The 16,015-nt window shown below is 39.0% G+C and overlaps 1 protein-coding gene across 1 annotated transcript in view; it reads right to left on the reverse strand.

The window, feature by feature from the left end:
• Window positions 1-16,015, reverse strand: part of LOC108247747 (dolichyl-diphosphooligosaccharide--protein glycosyltransferase subunit STT3B-like) — an 82,323-nt gene that overhangs the window by 11,291 nt on the left and 55,017 nt on the right. The window contains exons 4-8 of the mRNA XM_017436107.3: window positions 13,703-13,768; window positions 9,945-10,044; window positions 6,557-6,655; window positions 3,924-4,070; window positions 1,283-1,331 (exon numbers count right to left, since the gene is read on the reverse strand). Of these exons, the coding sequence (XP_017291596.1) occupies window positions 1,283-1,331; window positions 3,924-4,070; window positions 6,557-6,655; window positions 9,945-10,044; window positions 13,703-13,768 (461 nt within the window). The remainder of the gene's footprint in view (window positions 1-1,282; window positions 1,332-3,923; window positions 4,071-6,556; window positions 6,656-9,944; window positions 10,045-13,702; window positions 13,769-16,015) is intronic.

Below are 16,015 nucleotides of genomic sequence, written 5' to 3' on the forward strand. Positions count from 1 at the left end.
AAATCCTTTGTTTTTATTGGTCTTCAGTAATATTCTAATTTTCTGATATGATGAATTTGAGATTTTCATTTGTTGTCATTTGTAATCATCAAAATTAAATGAAATAAACATTTGAAATATATGAGTTTGTATGTAATGTATGAATATAATATACATATTACATATATATTTCACTTTTTAAATGGAATTACTGAAATCAATCTACTTTTTCATGATATTCTAATTTTATGACCAGCACCTGTAGTCAACACAAAAATGACTTGAACTAGTTTACCAGTGTTAAGCTAAATTTGTGTGGTAATGGCTGAGTCATCCCCACGATACTCTCTAAACACTAGCACATCTTGTGAAATCACATAATATTGTATGGGATCATGCAAAACATTTTAAAAGATTTGACCAAAACGGCTGGATTTCTGTCATTTCTCAGCATAGGATGATCTTAGTCCAAAACGCTGACATGAAAGGTGGCGGGCGATATGCATTTCTTCATTCCACATTGCTTATTTTGCTGCGTTGGTATGAAGTTTGACTTAATAAAGTTCATCTCAGAATCATGTGTTTAACAAAAGAAAGGCAAAACTTTTTGTTCAATAAAGTTTTATTGGCCGTTTTCATTTTTAGCTAATATTTTCCATATTTTTGTGTGAGGTAAAATAAAAATTGAAGGGTCTTTTCCTTCATGTTTCCAGCTGTAAAAGCTGTTTATATGATCATCAGAGAGTCACCAGCAGAAAACCCCCTCACAGATCCTGCTCATTGATTTGGTTTTAGGAGAGCCGCCGGCCTGCAGCTTCAGCTGTGAAACACAAATTTAGCTTAACACTGGTAAACTAGTTCAAGTCATTTTTGTGTTGACTAATGTCAACGTTCCTCTTGAACTGGGTTGACTCCAAATGTTGAGTTGAGAAGTACAGCCAATGATTACTTTGAGCGTCCATTACTGCTAACAGACAGGCATGGCTGTATGCTTAAATCGCACACAGTGTGTAGCTTTCTGAGGATGATCAGCTACTACCACACCAAATTACAGCTTAATATTTGTAATAATGAGTTATAGCTTTCTTTGTGTTTACTAAGGTCACTTAGCTGTTGTGGCCATCTTAACTGATTGATGTACATCTAATGAGTTTCATTCAAATCTGTCGACGAGTTAATGACATTTCTGCTAATAGTACAGGCAAACACATGAATGGCAATAAATATCTGTTATATTACTGTACAAACCTGAAGCTAATTCAATATCAGAATTTAGTTCGGCACAGTCTTTCAGAGGACTTACCCAGTGTCCCAAAGAGAGTAGAAGCGCCCACTCCACGGAGCGATGTACCCTGAAGGCAACAATCAAAACACGTGAGCTTATAACAGACTCGGCAGAGCAGTCTCAAACACAAACACAAACACACTGCATTTGGATGGAAGGTGATCAGGAAGTGTGTCTCACATCAGTGGAACAAGTAATTGGTTTGTAATAGTCCTCTTGCATGTATTGATCATACAGTTAGTGTCTGATCTGCACAGATGAGAACACTGAATGTAGCCAGAATCATTAGAGAGCAGCTGGTAGGGATTTTATACTGATAACAGACGGGAGCAGCCATTAAGTGGATGATTCTATCAAAACCAGCTACTGCATTACATATAGCATCTCAATGGCTCTACATGAGGGCTGTGATTACTAAACTTACACTCATTAACGCCTGCAAAACATCTTGTAACGTGAGGAGTAAACAGTACGAAGAACAGAGTCCATTTTAGGTACAAAACAAAGTTCTGTGTGAATAATTGCTAAACCCCTTCCTATTTGATAGGATCAAGGAGGTGATATTAAAAAGGTCAAACTAAATGAAAGACTGCAACTACCTAGGATGTAGTTTACATCAAAAGTACACACATGGCTTTGTAAAATGCATGATGGTACAAAGGTAACTCTACAGCAGTGTCAGATCTAAAGAGGAATATCTTAACATTAAATCTTTCTATTCCTTAATTTTTTGTCTAGTGTCAAACCCTTTTGTTGAAAAAAGATCCTGGTAGAGGAGGATACATACAAAGGAGGGGCTAAATACAAATGCATGCAGTAATTTTTTTTTTTTGAATGGAACTATTTAGAGCAAGTTTTTACCACTATTTAACTTAATTTAGTATTCAAGTATTTTGGAAAATTGCTTATTAAAAAAAAGTAAAATCCAACTGAATTTCACCTCGTAAAAGGAAGAAAATGGAAAGAATACTAAGGTGGAAGAAGACTTTTGCAACCCACTTTAGGGTTTTCTGTTTTAGGCAGTGCGGAGGAAGAAATACAAACATTTAATCACAAGTCAAAGAACAAGTCAAAGAAATGGATTTAAAATCCTACCAAAAGACATACATACACTTCAAGTATTACAAGTTTAAAACCAGTTCAACACAATCATCTTTCGAACTCTCTGAACTAAACGTACTTCCAAAAATCTGAAATGTTCTGACTAAACTTTCCACTCACTGAGGCTGTTTGTTCTGATTGCTTTGGACAGACAGGTTGGCTGATTAATAAGGGTGATTACGTTCTTTTTTTGAGGTAACTAGAAACCATTTCTTGAGGACATCGGCATTTCAAACAGCCCTGTCAGAGCAGCTGCTGTGGAACAATGATTCTGATTGCCTGGGGGCTTTTTATTAGAAAATTTGTGCAAAATAAAATCTACTAAAGCAATGGAAAACAATTTAAACAAAAGTGGTGGATTTTTCAATTTAGTTGACCAGTTCAGCATTACATTTAAATAACAACAAGTAGAAAATCTCAAATTTGGCATTATAGATCTGAATGCAGCTTCACAAGTGATTTTAGTATTTTGTTCATGTCTCTAACACGCAGAACGAAACAGAAACACCTCTCTGTGGAGCACAGTGCACTTTAGCAGCGCTCTGTACGACTAAGAAGCAACCTGAGAAAGTAAGATCATCTTTGTTGTTAGTGTGGAGGTAATTCTGAGTTAGGAAACACTGCAGCACTGACCTGCCTGCTCACTATAGTGGGAGAAAGCAGACCTATTATCTGTCAGAGGAAAAACACCATCATGACCTTTTCTCAGTGATGCACTGGTTTGCAGGCAGCGCAGGAACAGGCTTCATTCAGCTTTAAATTTAGTTTCAGCAGAAATAAATGCATTCTCCTAACTAAAGGCCAGTCACTGAAGTTCTCAGGGTCACCTGAAATAGTCACGAGCTGCAAGTCACCTGGACTGACTAAATCACACGTGACAAACTCAAGGCCCGCGGGCCAGATCCAGCCCCCAAGATAACGTTTACATTTCATTAGGTCCGGCCCTCTAGTCTGGGACAGATCGAGTCTCTGATTCTAAACTGAGCCTAATTAGTGAAGTTTCCTCTTGACAGTGACTTAAAAGCCAACAATATATAGTTTTAATTTCTGTATGATCAGGTTTTTGTTGATGGATTTTAAAAAAAAACTGCTTTAATGTTAAAAAACCCATTTAAAAGCTGAGTGAGATGTAAGAAATGACAGCTAATGATGAGCTTTTTGAAGTTTGATCTATTTGTTTGTGTTCATTAAAGTCTGTTTGCTCTAAATTCTGTATAATCTGTAACTGGGAAAAGGTCATTGATATTTCTATATGGATGATTTGACATAATACATCTAAAACCAAAGTTAATTTATGTAATTTTGAATAAATATTGATCGTGATCGGCCCTTGGCTAGGACCAAATTCTTAATTTTGGCCCCCTTGCGTCACTGGGTTTGACACCCCTGGACTAAATGCTTTTAAGTTGTAAAATCCTTGTTTTAATTTCCAGTTGGTCAGATCTTTTGCAGCTTCTTTTTCCTCTTTCTCTGTTATTTCAAAGCTTTCTGCCCACGTTCGCCACGTGTTTCCAACTTACGGCAGAAACACACCCCACGTATACGAGAGGGAACCAACCTGTGTATGTCAGGTAGATGACGGAGAGAAAAACTACCCCAGCAGCCAGAGAGACTCCCAGGAAGAACAGAGCCTGGAACTCCTGCCGGGTCAGCCTGTCCTTCAGGTACTGCAGGAAGGCGTAGACCTGAAGCAGAACAAACACGCCTGCGAGGAAGCAGAGGGAAAAAGTCAGACATTATTTGAGTTAGACACCATTTAATTTGTCGAACATATCCTCTAAATTTTCAGATACACAGTAATTTAGTTATTACACATATCGTTTCTGATATTTTATTGTGAAGCAAATTATAAAATTAAGTTATGAGCACAATCAGAGGCATCACATTCAGCTGATTTACTCAGACTTCTGTAAATAATCTCTGAAGCTACAATTTAGGAGAGCATTATCCTTTCTATTAAATGCTTTCAGACCACGAGGGAGCAGTTCACAGTCCTTATAACTATTTGACAGTTTGCTTTTTGATTTTTGCACTGCTTGTACTGTGCCTGTCTCGAGTCCTTTTAACTATGTTTATTGAGGGGTTTTTTTGTTTTAGCTCCTGCTTTAGAGTAGGCAGTTGCTCAGCTCAAGATGAACTCTTGAGCAAAAAAAAAACCCCAAATAAACTGTAGTCACATTGCTAAAGTCAAAGCAGCTTAACTATAGTTACCTCCAACAACGTGCTCTTGACTGATCTGCCGTACGAGTTTTGGCTCATAACTCCATCTGAACATTTGTAGAACTTGTTCAAACTTTGCTTTACCAATTGAACCAAAGACCCACAACACAGTAGGGGTTCGAATCTTTACACACCTCGTGATACGATTATAACTGAGGGCTGCGATGCGATTCAGAACGATTACTGATCCATCTGGATTATTTTGAAGCTTCAATGACTGCCTTACTTTACATAAACAGAGACTGAATTGTATATTTAAATGCCTAATAAAGAGTGCACAATAACATGTTAAAAACCCTATGAATCCCAGTCTGTTGACCAACAATTAGCAAAGATGCTAACTTCACATTGAAAACATTATAGAAAAGCTAACACAATTAGTAATGTGTTTATCGCTGGAAACTTGAACCATTTGATTCGTGTATGAAGTTGTTACAGTTGTGTTACGATAGCTTCAACAATAATTAGAGACATAACGTCATGAGTCAGCAAAGAAAAGACGTGAAAACACACAGCTTAAATGCAACAAGTTTCTACTACAGGAACCTACAGGAACCTCACTGAGACAAAAGGCTCCGAACAGCAGCAACTTCGGGTCAGTTTGAACTGAAGGCCACAGGAGGGTTAAAGTGGCCGCACAGATCAACATTAATGAAGTCATGCCCACAATGCACTGCATCTGAAACGTTTTCATCCCCCACCCCATGACACACAGCTGCAACTACAGCGTCCTCATGAATAAGAGGTTAAATTAGAAGTGGAATAACATGATTAATAGTCTTTTATCTTTCTGCAGCATTTTTTTTTTTGATTGGCAGTAACACAGCACTGGGTCAGAGCATCACTGTTTCCAAATGAATTTATAAACACTGTTTGAAGCTCCATTTCTAGATATTTTTGGCGTTTTTTTTTTTTAAAATACCACCACTTGGTGTCTTTGAATCCGACTCTGTGTGTCACTCCCATTCTCAGCAGCATCAGCGACCACAATGACTGGTTGGCAGAGCGTTCACAAACGGCTGTCTAAAGCATCCATCCATTTTCTTTACCCGCTTTTTCAATCCGGATTGCGGGGAGCTGGTACCTATCTCCAGTAGTCACTGTACGAGAGGTGGGGGACACCCTGGACAGGTCGCAGGTCCAGGGTCCATCCCAGGGACACACAGAGACAAACAACCATTCACACGCTGACTCACACCTAGTGATAATTTAGAGTTACATTGGTCTGTGGGAGGAAACCGGAGTGCCCGGAGTAAACCTACGTCAGCACAGGGAGAACATGCAAACTCCACACAGAAAGGCCTCAGGCAGGAAGCGTACCAGCAACCTTTCTGTTGTGAGGGGACAGCTTTAACCACTGCCCTGCTGTGTCGCCTTGTTTCAAACAGTGCTTATAAAATCGATTGATGATATTAAAACATCTGTTTGCAGGAATAAGAACTGTGATCTGTGGGGATAAAGTGCATTTCTGCACAGCGACCTTTTCCAGAAACACAGAGTACAGCAGGAGGATCAGTCATTTACTGGAAGGGACATTTAATGTGACATAATAAAGTGGCTCTGAGCTGGCTCTCTGACTGTGAAAATCCCAAACTATCTCTTAACTTTCTTTAAGGACCAATTAAAAACCAGCCCTAGTACCAGCCCTGGTCTTGCACTGGAACAGCTTTTATAGTCCTAAAAGAGCCCTTAAAACTGCACAGAGCACAGTCCAGCTTCTGTCAGCTTAAAGTTTTACCAGCCTGTCTGAGAACAACTCATCAAATGAAACTTCTTTACAAGGACCGAATCAACCGTGATGTAATCTTGGGTAAAACTTGTAAAAATACTGAATGAATCCATCATCTGTGGTGTGAATATAGTGATGAGTGCCAGCTGAAGTACAGAAACAGGCTGTGAACTTCTAATATATGATTAAATAAACGTATGTTATTATTTTAGAGAGGTCAGCGTGTGTGGCAGCTCACTGACCTGCTGCTGCCATGTGTTCGCTGGTCCTGATTGGCTGAAAGCCCACAAAGGGAATCTGCATGGACAGGATCAGGCCCACAATGTAGAAGGTGCTGTATGCTGCAGGGAGAAACAAATCAAAGTGTTATCAGACACAGCTGCTGCGTGTATATTCACTCTTTATCACTGTGCTTTAACACGAAACCTGGCTGTGTGGCAGCCTCCTACGGTGTTACACTCAGGTGTTACACTCAGGTGTGTGCCTTAGGTGTTGGAATACAATCAATTTCTTTTTCTCTCTCTGACAGAAAACACCCACATCAAATGTTACTTTTTTGTCTTGTTCACAATTAGAATAAAAGAGCTGGATTCCCTTAAAGGAATGCATATCACCTGCCGCTTTTCATGCCAGAGATTTAAACTAAGATTGTCTTTTGATGAGAAATGACCGCAGCCGTTTTGGTCAAACCTTGAAAAATATTGTTACACACAATCTTATGTAATACCACAAGATGTTCTGCTCAGATCGTATGTTGTGAACTCTTCTCAGCTACTACCACATGAAACGTTTGGTCAATATCTGTAAAACTGAATGAGCATTTTGTGTTTTTTTTAAGGTCAACTGGCTGTGTCAGCCATCTTAAATTGGGTTGGCTCCAAAAGTTAATCAGTTGTAGATGTAGATCCAATGATTACTTTCTGGGAGTTCCATTCAAAGCCGTTCAGTGGTTCATGAGATATTTTACAGCCAAACGTGAACACACAAGCAACACCATTACCATCCACCTTCTCCTTTTAGCACTGGGCAATAATAAATTCTGTGATATAATTTGAAGTTTTACTGTGAAAGGACTCAGAATTAGGTTTGTGTGTGCATTTAGAGCTGGAAAGTCCAGTAGAAAGTACATGAACTACCAGCAGGTCCTCCCTCCTGAGCAGAGACCGTCTGTGGAGGTAATATATTTCTCAGTTGTTGTCTCTAGTTCCTGTGTTGGAAATCCAGCATGTTGGTGATTTAAGGAGTGTTGCAAAAACCAACTCAAAGTGCCTGAGAGTACACACAAACACAAAGGTTTTAGGTTTTCTAAAAGTGACTGGGTGACTCCTGTGGATCAGAACCACTGAGGCCCAGACTGAAGAACACAAGTCCAAAAAGGCTCAGCAGGTAAACGACTGCCACTGCACAGGAATGAAACAAGCCTGAGAACTGATCACAGCTCCACAGCCGTCAGGCCGCAGACCTTTTTAGGAGCTCAGCTTGCGACCAGCTGTGTGCATCTTATTTGCAGTGTGGCAGCCATGTTTAATCGGACCGACTCCAAAAGTTAATCAGCTGTATATGTACATCCAATGGTTACTTTGAGGGTTTCATTCAAATTCATTCAAGCAAAAACATTTTTGTCTGGCTTCATCTTTGATAACTAAACTTTGTAAAAACATCACAACGTTAATTTAGTCATACTCCGTGTTAGTATACTTGAACAATAAATCACGTCTTTTTGTTCACAGCATCTAATGAAGCTAATTCAAGGCTACATACAGTAGTTTGAGGTTTTTTAATGACTGCCACGCAGAGCGGTTCTCTGATTGATGAGCGGTTTAGACGTCCCTGCAGGTGGCATATGGTACAAGCTCTCCACGCTGCACACCCGATGGCCTGTGGTGATGGCAGAACAAGCAGCCGAGCTGACGCAGCTTAAAAACCAGGGCGGCGTATAAGAAGGGTTTGTTTTCTGCTACAAGGATTTTCTAACAGTATTTTGCGCTTTACCAGACACGGGATTGGGGCGGGGTGGGGGGTGATGATGGATGTGGTGTGATAAAAGCGGGTCACAAACTAGAACCCAAATCGCAGTATGCATCATACAACGTAATGAGCTGTTACAAGTTGAAACTAAATTTATACACTGGTGCTGGTCTTCCGAGAGACACGGGAGGTGACAGAGAAAACAGAGAGAGGAGGAAGACAAAGCAGGATTGAGACCAAGAGAGGAAACTTGATGTTAAATTATTCATTTCACCAATAATCCTACTGGAGGAAGCAGAAAAAAGCAGTTCTCCGGTCTCATCTCCAGGCTTTTCTTCTCCCTCGAGTCTTCCTCGTCTCTACTTGCCCCCAGCTTGGCTTTTCTTTTCTTTCCTGCTAACCTTTATATCTACTCCCAACAAAGTCACCACAGTTTTTATCGTTTGTTGGATTTGTCATTTTCCAGCATGTTTTCGAACCGGAGCATGTCCAGCCTCTTGGTTTGGATCTGTCTGATGGCGTGGTGCGCTGCCATCAGTAGGAGGCTGCGAGCTGATCAGTGAGGCAAGCGCTTTGGGGAAAGAAAAAAAAACTGCTTCTATTTTATTTCCTTGCCTGCATTTTCACGTCTTTTTTATTTTATCTAACATTTATCTTACATACCAGTCTCTCAAAGGATTTGTGCAAACTGGCAGGCCTTCAGTTGCAAATGGATTGTGTTAACAGTAACAGTGTTTACACGAGGCAGATAGGATAAAAAGTAACAAGCTGTGTGATACATCTCCAGCTTTCAATCTTTCCAAAGGCAGCAGAAATACAATCTGAGTGTGCAGCTGCCGAATGGTGTTTTATTTAAAGTGCCAAAGCATAAACATTGAAGCACTCTTAATACTATATTGTTTGAAAGTTTTGTCTTGCATCTTAGGAATAAAACCTGAAGAGTATACACCAAAACATGCAAGTGGCTCGGGAGCAGAGGGCTATGGTTTTAGCAGCTCACAACGTAAACTAAATTCCAAAAAAATTAGTGAAATAATAGTTGAGATCAATGGGATTTTGGCAAAACATAAGAAAATATAGGACTTCACAGCAGAAACATCATTTAAAGTATAAACAGGTCACAGAAAGTTGGACTTCACATGTCTGAACTGGCATTTTGATATATTTCATTAAGTTTGACAATTGTAGTTTAACTTTCAGAATTTTTACTATTTTTTCACAGAAAGTTGAACCGACATATAATGGTGTCACGTTAAGTTTTTCCCAAACAAACTCGTTTTACTACTACAACTCCTTTGGGTGCATTTACAAATTAAACATCAATTTCGAAGAATTTTGTCTTCTTTCCTCAAGTCAGTGCTGTGTCTCTTTAACTTGGCAGCCGGGGAGTGACAGACACAGATGTGGGGTTACCATGGAAACTATAATGAGCCACTGGCAGCAGCTTAAACATTTCTTTTGATCTCAGTTCTCTTTGCACTTGTTATACAGTTCAGACATCAAAATATGGGCAGTTTTTCCTTAGCTTAGATTATTATGAAGTTGACACTTTTTTCCCCCCAGAAGTGTAATTGTTGCCATAAAAAGTCAAATACGAACCCCAAGTTTTTGTCCTTTAGTTATAGCGAACAAAAAGAATTATTTTAAGTTGTTGCAACTTACCGATGTAGACTCTCTTACTGAAGCGCTGCATTAGCAGCAGGACGAATACATGAAGAGGGATGAGGTTGATGATGAACACGTAACCTCCCCAAGCCGACACCTGTCAAACACAATCGAATCAAGTCATTTCAAAATGTTTCTAGCAGTAGTAAAGCTATGATTAAATGAACGTGCACCATTTTAAAGCTAGATTTTACTCCATCGGCACATAGAAAAAACACTCAGATCCTTGCATAGCCTTAAAACCAAAGTAAACAGGCGCTGTTTTTCAAGTACAATGATTAAGTGATCATCAGGAAGTGCAAGCATCTCTATAAAAGAAGACAGTTTAGCAGCTTCTTATTCTGATTTAGATTGATGGTCTGAGGGATTCAGACCATCAATCTGTGTTAACAAGGCTTTTTATATATTTAAATAAAAGAAACAATAGTGATGATCTTAGAGAAGCAACTGTTGCTGTCTATCTGTATGGAGAGGTCATAAGGCCACGTGCAAACTGTTTTTCAATCATTTCTTGACTCAGAGGTAGGATGCACTTTCAATTGAAGGGTCGGGGGTTTGATCCCCAGCCCATGCAGCAAGCTGAATTGTCCTTAAGCAAGACATTATATGCCTCCTATATGCTAATTGGTGTAGGAGTGAAAATTTATGTGCTGTAAGCAGTATGTAAAATACATAGTAAAAACTATTGTGTGTATGGATAAATGAAAAATAAAGTGCCTTGCAGAACCTGGAGGGTTTTAAAAGGAGCTATACAAGTGTGGAGCATTTATTTACCCTTAGAGTACATCAATCTGAAGCAAAAAAGGGTATTTGTAACGAGAAGACTTTCAAGAAAGTCGTGAATCTTCCCAGAAGTGGACATCTCAGCAAGTTCAGCCTGACCGTGTAATGCTCAGAGAAATGACAAAAACCCCAGAGCTTCAGTTCAGACTCTACAGACTTCAGTTAGCAGCTTAAATATTAGAGTACATAATAGGACAAGTGGAAAAAAAAATTAAGTGTGACTTGTTTGAAGGGGCTGCCGGGAGAAAGAAGATGACAGGATGACAGGGTTTGCAAAGCTGCATCTGAACAACTCAAAACCACTTTAAAGAAAAAAAATATCATTTGGACAGATGAATTCCAAGTAGAGATGTTTGGTGAAAACCAAACATATCAGCACATACATCTCATAGCAAGTGTCAGCACGGTGGTGAAGATGGTTTGGGCCACAGGACCTGGGCACCTTGCAGTCATTGAGTCGACCATGAACTCCAAGGGATTCTAGAGTCAAATGTGAGGCCATATGTCTGACAGCTTGTGCAATAATGACCTGCAGTCCAGACCTCAACCCGAGGGAAGTGTTGGAGAGACTTTCAGTGCTGTGCACAAAACCACAAAAAACTAAAGCAATCTACAGAAAACAGCTAAGATGGTTCTATGGTGTATTGAATTATGGGTTTAAGTCTTTTTACACACTGCTTTTGCATTTTAGTTTAAATTTTGCTGTATAAATAATACAGCTTAACAGATCACCTGTTGTCGTTCATCTTTAACTCATTTAACTCCAAAACCTCAGAAGGAGCAGACAAAAAAAAAGTGGTGTACTGTCCTTTGTATCATCACTGTACATTTGTTAATGAATACTTCTAGAAATTTGGATTATGATTGCAGACACACCAATCACCCATAATATTATGACCACCCACAGGTGAAGACTGTAACACAAGTTACCTTTAACTCCAGCAGGCATGTGCTGAGCTGATCGCAAGATCTAGATCTGGAAATTTCCACTGAACTGTATCAAAGTAATTCAATATACAATATGAGGAGTTCAGGAGCTACTTGCAACTGTTGAAATTTGCACGTTTTTCGTGGTGGTAGTGATAGAGCTAAATTCAATAGCACTGTGTAGGCTTGAGACTGAAAGATTGTGTGAAAAGAAAGAAAAAATGCAGCCAATCTTCCACAATGAGACAGGACCCAATAAGTGCCAGGTCCAAAGCTGCAGAGTCAGAGCTGTAAAACAATAATGAGCCGAATCTTTCTTATCAGACCGTTGTTGGTACCTAAACCCTCAGAGCTCTGCACAAACTCAACATGAAATTCTCCTGTTGTGTTTACTACACAACAACAGAAGTAAATGGACTGAAACATTATTTAAATGTCTAAAGAGTTCTCGTTTGTACCACCTCTTAACTGCATTCATTCTAAATTAAACAGTGGGGTGAACAACTTTGAGGTCACAGTGTCAACAAGCTTCACTGATTGGCTCATATGTTCTGGATGGTCACAGATGTTCCAGTATCCGTTTGAAGCTTCTTGGCTAAAGAACATACAGACATGCTTGCAGTTTGTCTTTTTGTTTCAGGGTAAATTGTAAAAATACAGAAGGTTCTATCTGATGGGTTTGTGTGCAAAGAAATAAGCTACTAATCTTTTTCCCCCCAAAGGAAAAGATAAAATAATAAAAAATTCACCCAGATGTCTGACAGAATCAGGGTTTGATGGACACCGTATCTGTTTTTATACATTTTTATAAAAAAAAAAAAAGAAAAGCATTTCTGGCAGCGTGAGTGTGACATTTTCAACTAATTTTATTCCCTAAGAATTATGTTTACGGTGTCAGTTTTATTTGGCACAGGCATCAAACAGAAGCAGCACTCTGAGGAGAGAATGAAAATTCATATTTAAAGGAAATCAGCTTTTTTTTTCCCCAAAAATAGTTGACTGGGTTAAAAAAAAAAAAGAAACATCTGAAAAAAAGTAATAACCAGTATATTATGTACATGAGGATACCAAATAAATCAATAGATACATTTTAAAGAATAAAAGACAGAATTCATTGAAGGAATACAAACTGCCGGGCCACTTTTACAAAGGAGTCTTAATCTACTGTATTTTCCACACAATAGGGCGCACTGGATTATAAGACACACTGTCAATGAATGGTCCATTTTCGAACTTTTGTCATATATAAGGCGCACCGGACTGTAAGGTGCATTAAGCGAAACAAAACAGACCCGTCTTTTCAGAGAATACTGAACCGACGTAAGTGTCAAGTATAAACGCCTCCACTGCTCCTCAGGTCCTGCTCAACACTACAAAGAGCGACTATAACTGAGCCTTAATGCTGGAAGCGGTACGGCTTTGTAGTTTACCAAAGTCATACTAAAACATTACCACTTCTTAGATATATATGGCGCTCCAGATTATAAGACGCACTGTTGTTTTTGAGAAAATTGAAGGCTTTTAAGTGTGCCTTATCGCCCGGAAAATACGCAGGATTGGGATGGGAAATGATGGGGTTGTAGCCATTTTGGTCCAATCTTGAAAATAACATTAAGAACAATCTCATGACATCTTAAGACACATACACAGACTATATTGTGAAATATTCAGCTTCTACCAAATCACATCTAAGTTCAAAATCTGTAAAATTGACTGAGTTATAGTCATTTTTGTGTTGGTTAAGGTTGATAAGCTGTGGCGGCCATCTCGAATTGGATTGACTCCAAAGGTTAATCAGTTGTAGATGTACATCCAGTGATTATTTTCTGAAAGTTTTATTAAAATCTATCCAGTGGTTTATGAAATATTTTGATAAAAGACAGGCACACACACCCACATACACAGACAAAACAAAAAACAAACCGTCCACTTTTGCCTTTTGGTGGTGTGTGATAATAAAACATCTTACAGTCTGATCAGGTCAAAAGTATTACAAGTACTTTTCTCCAAATTACAACAGAAACATTTTGTGTGTGTGTTCTCACCATATAGAAGTAGGACAGGCAGCATCCGATGGTCCAGAAGACAGATCCAGTCTTCACTGATTTGACCTGCAGTTTAAACAAGAGACCATTAACCTCACACACACACACACACACACACAATTCTACAACTCCATGTTTTAATAATCTGAGCAGCTCTGTGCAGTTTTCTTCCTTCAGAACCATGTTGTCACAGCATTTCTCTAACACCGCTGTCTGAATTATTCATGGTGTTTTCTCTCTTTTAATGACCTACACAAAGCAGAGCACCGTGTCCTCCACATCTTTCCCTCTGCACTTCCTAACGAGGGCATAACGAGGCTAACGAGCCCTGACTTAAAGAGTCAGGTGGGAGCTGCTGCAGTTGGTTGGAACAATGGAGGAACTGAGATGGAGTGAAAGTGGGAAAGAGACTTTCATTATTACCTGATGCCACATTCAAACCAACCAGAGCAACAAATACTTTGTGGCTCAGTGCTGACCAGCTGCAATCTACAGTTGGGTTTAATGTGTATAAGAGTTCAGTTAACATATACAGTCATTTTAATGTTCGAACATCTTCTCAAGGACACATGCTGCTTATGTGGATCATTTTGTAAACTGAACATTTAAAACTTTAATAAATATATCATAAAAGTGGTTCAGAAAAATATAGCCAAATGTGAAAATATAAAAGGGGCTAAAGGCTCTAAAGTGGCTCTAGATGGAAAAATGAAACGTTTCACCAAACCTCCGCTAAGGAGGTTGTGTTTTCGGGAGTATTGGTTTGTTTGTCTGTTTGCAACATTAATTAAAAACTAATGACCAGATTGTGATGAAGTTTTCAGGAAATGTTGGGCTTGGCCCAAAAACAACTGATTAAATTTTAGGGGTGATCTGGACCTGATTCTACAATTCTTTCGTTGATCCTACGGCCTCCGTGGAGGTTTGCTCTCTCCAAGTGCTTCTAGTTTACCTGATGGTTTACCAAGTATGTGCTATTTCATCATTTTAGTTATTCCTTACTTTAACTATACTGAAAACATTTAAAGCCGATAGCATTCTTTGAAAGAATGTATATCACCCACTGCTTTTCATGCCAGACTTTTACACTAAGATCATCTTATGTTGACAAGTGACAGAGTTGTAGTTGTTTTTGTCAAACTTTGGAAATAAGATTACATGCAATGTTATACAAAGTCACAAGATATCATGCTCAGAGTATGTGTTGTGAAAGACTCTTAGCTACTTCCACATTAAATTTTACCTCAATGTCTATACCAGGAGTAGGCAACCCTGGTCCTTGAGTGTCACTATCCTGCATGTTTTACTTGTTTCCTTGCTCTAACACAGATGATCTGAATCAATGGGTGATTAACAGGCTTCTGCAGAACATGAAGAGGTAATTTAACCACTCAATCAGGTGTGTTGGAGCAGGGAAACAAGGAAAACATGCAGGATAGTGACCCTCGAGGACCAGGATTGGACACCCCTGGTCTATACAAATGACGTGAGTTGGAGACATTTTTGCCTTAGCTAATTTTAATTAGCTGTGATCTTTAATTGGACTGACTCCCAAAGCTAATCAGTTATAGATTTACATCCTATGATTACTCCCTGAAAGTTTTGTTTAAATTTGTCCGGTGCTTCATGGAGTATTTCACTAACAGACAAACATGCTCCAGTTAATGCTAAAGTTGCATGCAAACATCTTGTACAATGACTTGTGGTTGGAATATATGTTGGGAACAGTGCTCAGCTACTAACACACCAAACTGTGGCACAATAGCTGTCGAGTTGCCTGAATTATGGACATTTTTTGTTTTTGGTTGTGGCGACCATCTTGAATTAGGTTGGGTTCAAAAGTTAATCAGTTGTAGAGGTATATTTAGTAATTATTTCCTGAAAGGTTAATTAAAATCTGTCCAGAAGAGTTGTAAGATAGTTTACTAACAGACAGAGTTGACTCCAAATAGGTAAAAGCAAATTTTTCAATAATGATTTTTCACAATTTCTTAGCACTTAGATTGTGTTGAGTATCAGTCTCAGCTACTATCACACCAAATCTTAGACCAATGTCTGAGTTATAGCCATTTAAATGAGAAGGTGTGATCAAATGTATACAGAAAGTCTGATAAGTGAAGGGAAATGGTGTATTAGGTCCAGGGGTGGAAATTAGCACCCGCCACCCACCAAATGCGGGTAAATATTTGAAGTGGCGGGTGAATTTGATCAACACACACGCCACTGTGGCGGGTTGGCAATTTGAACAGAAAATGTGTTATTTGTCCTCCTGACATATAGGGGACAGTAATGTGCTCGAGTTGCTGCTGTTAC

This window comes from Kryptolebias marmoratus, linkage group LG16 (assembly GCF_001649575.2).
Source record: "Kryptolebias marmoratus isolate JLee-2015 linkage group LG16, ASM164957v2, whole genome shotgun sequence".
NCBI lineage: Eukaryota > Metazoa > Chordata > Actinopteri > Cyprinodontiformes > Rivulidae > Kryptolebias > Kryptolebias marmoratus.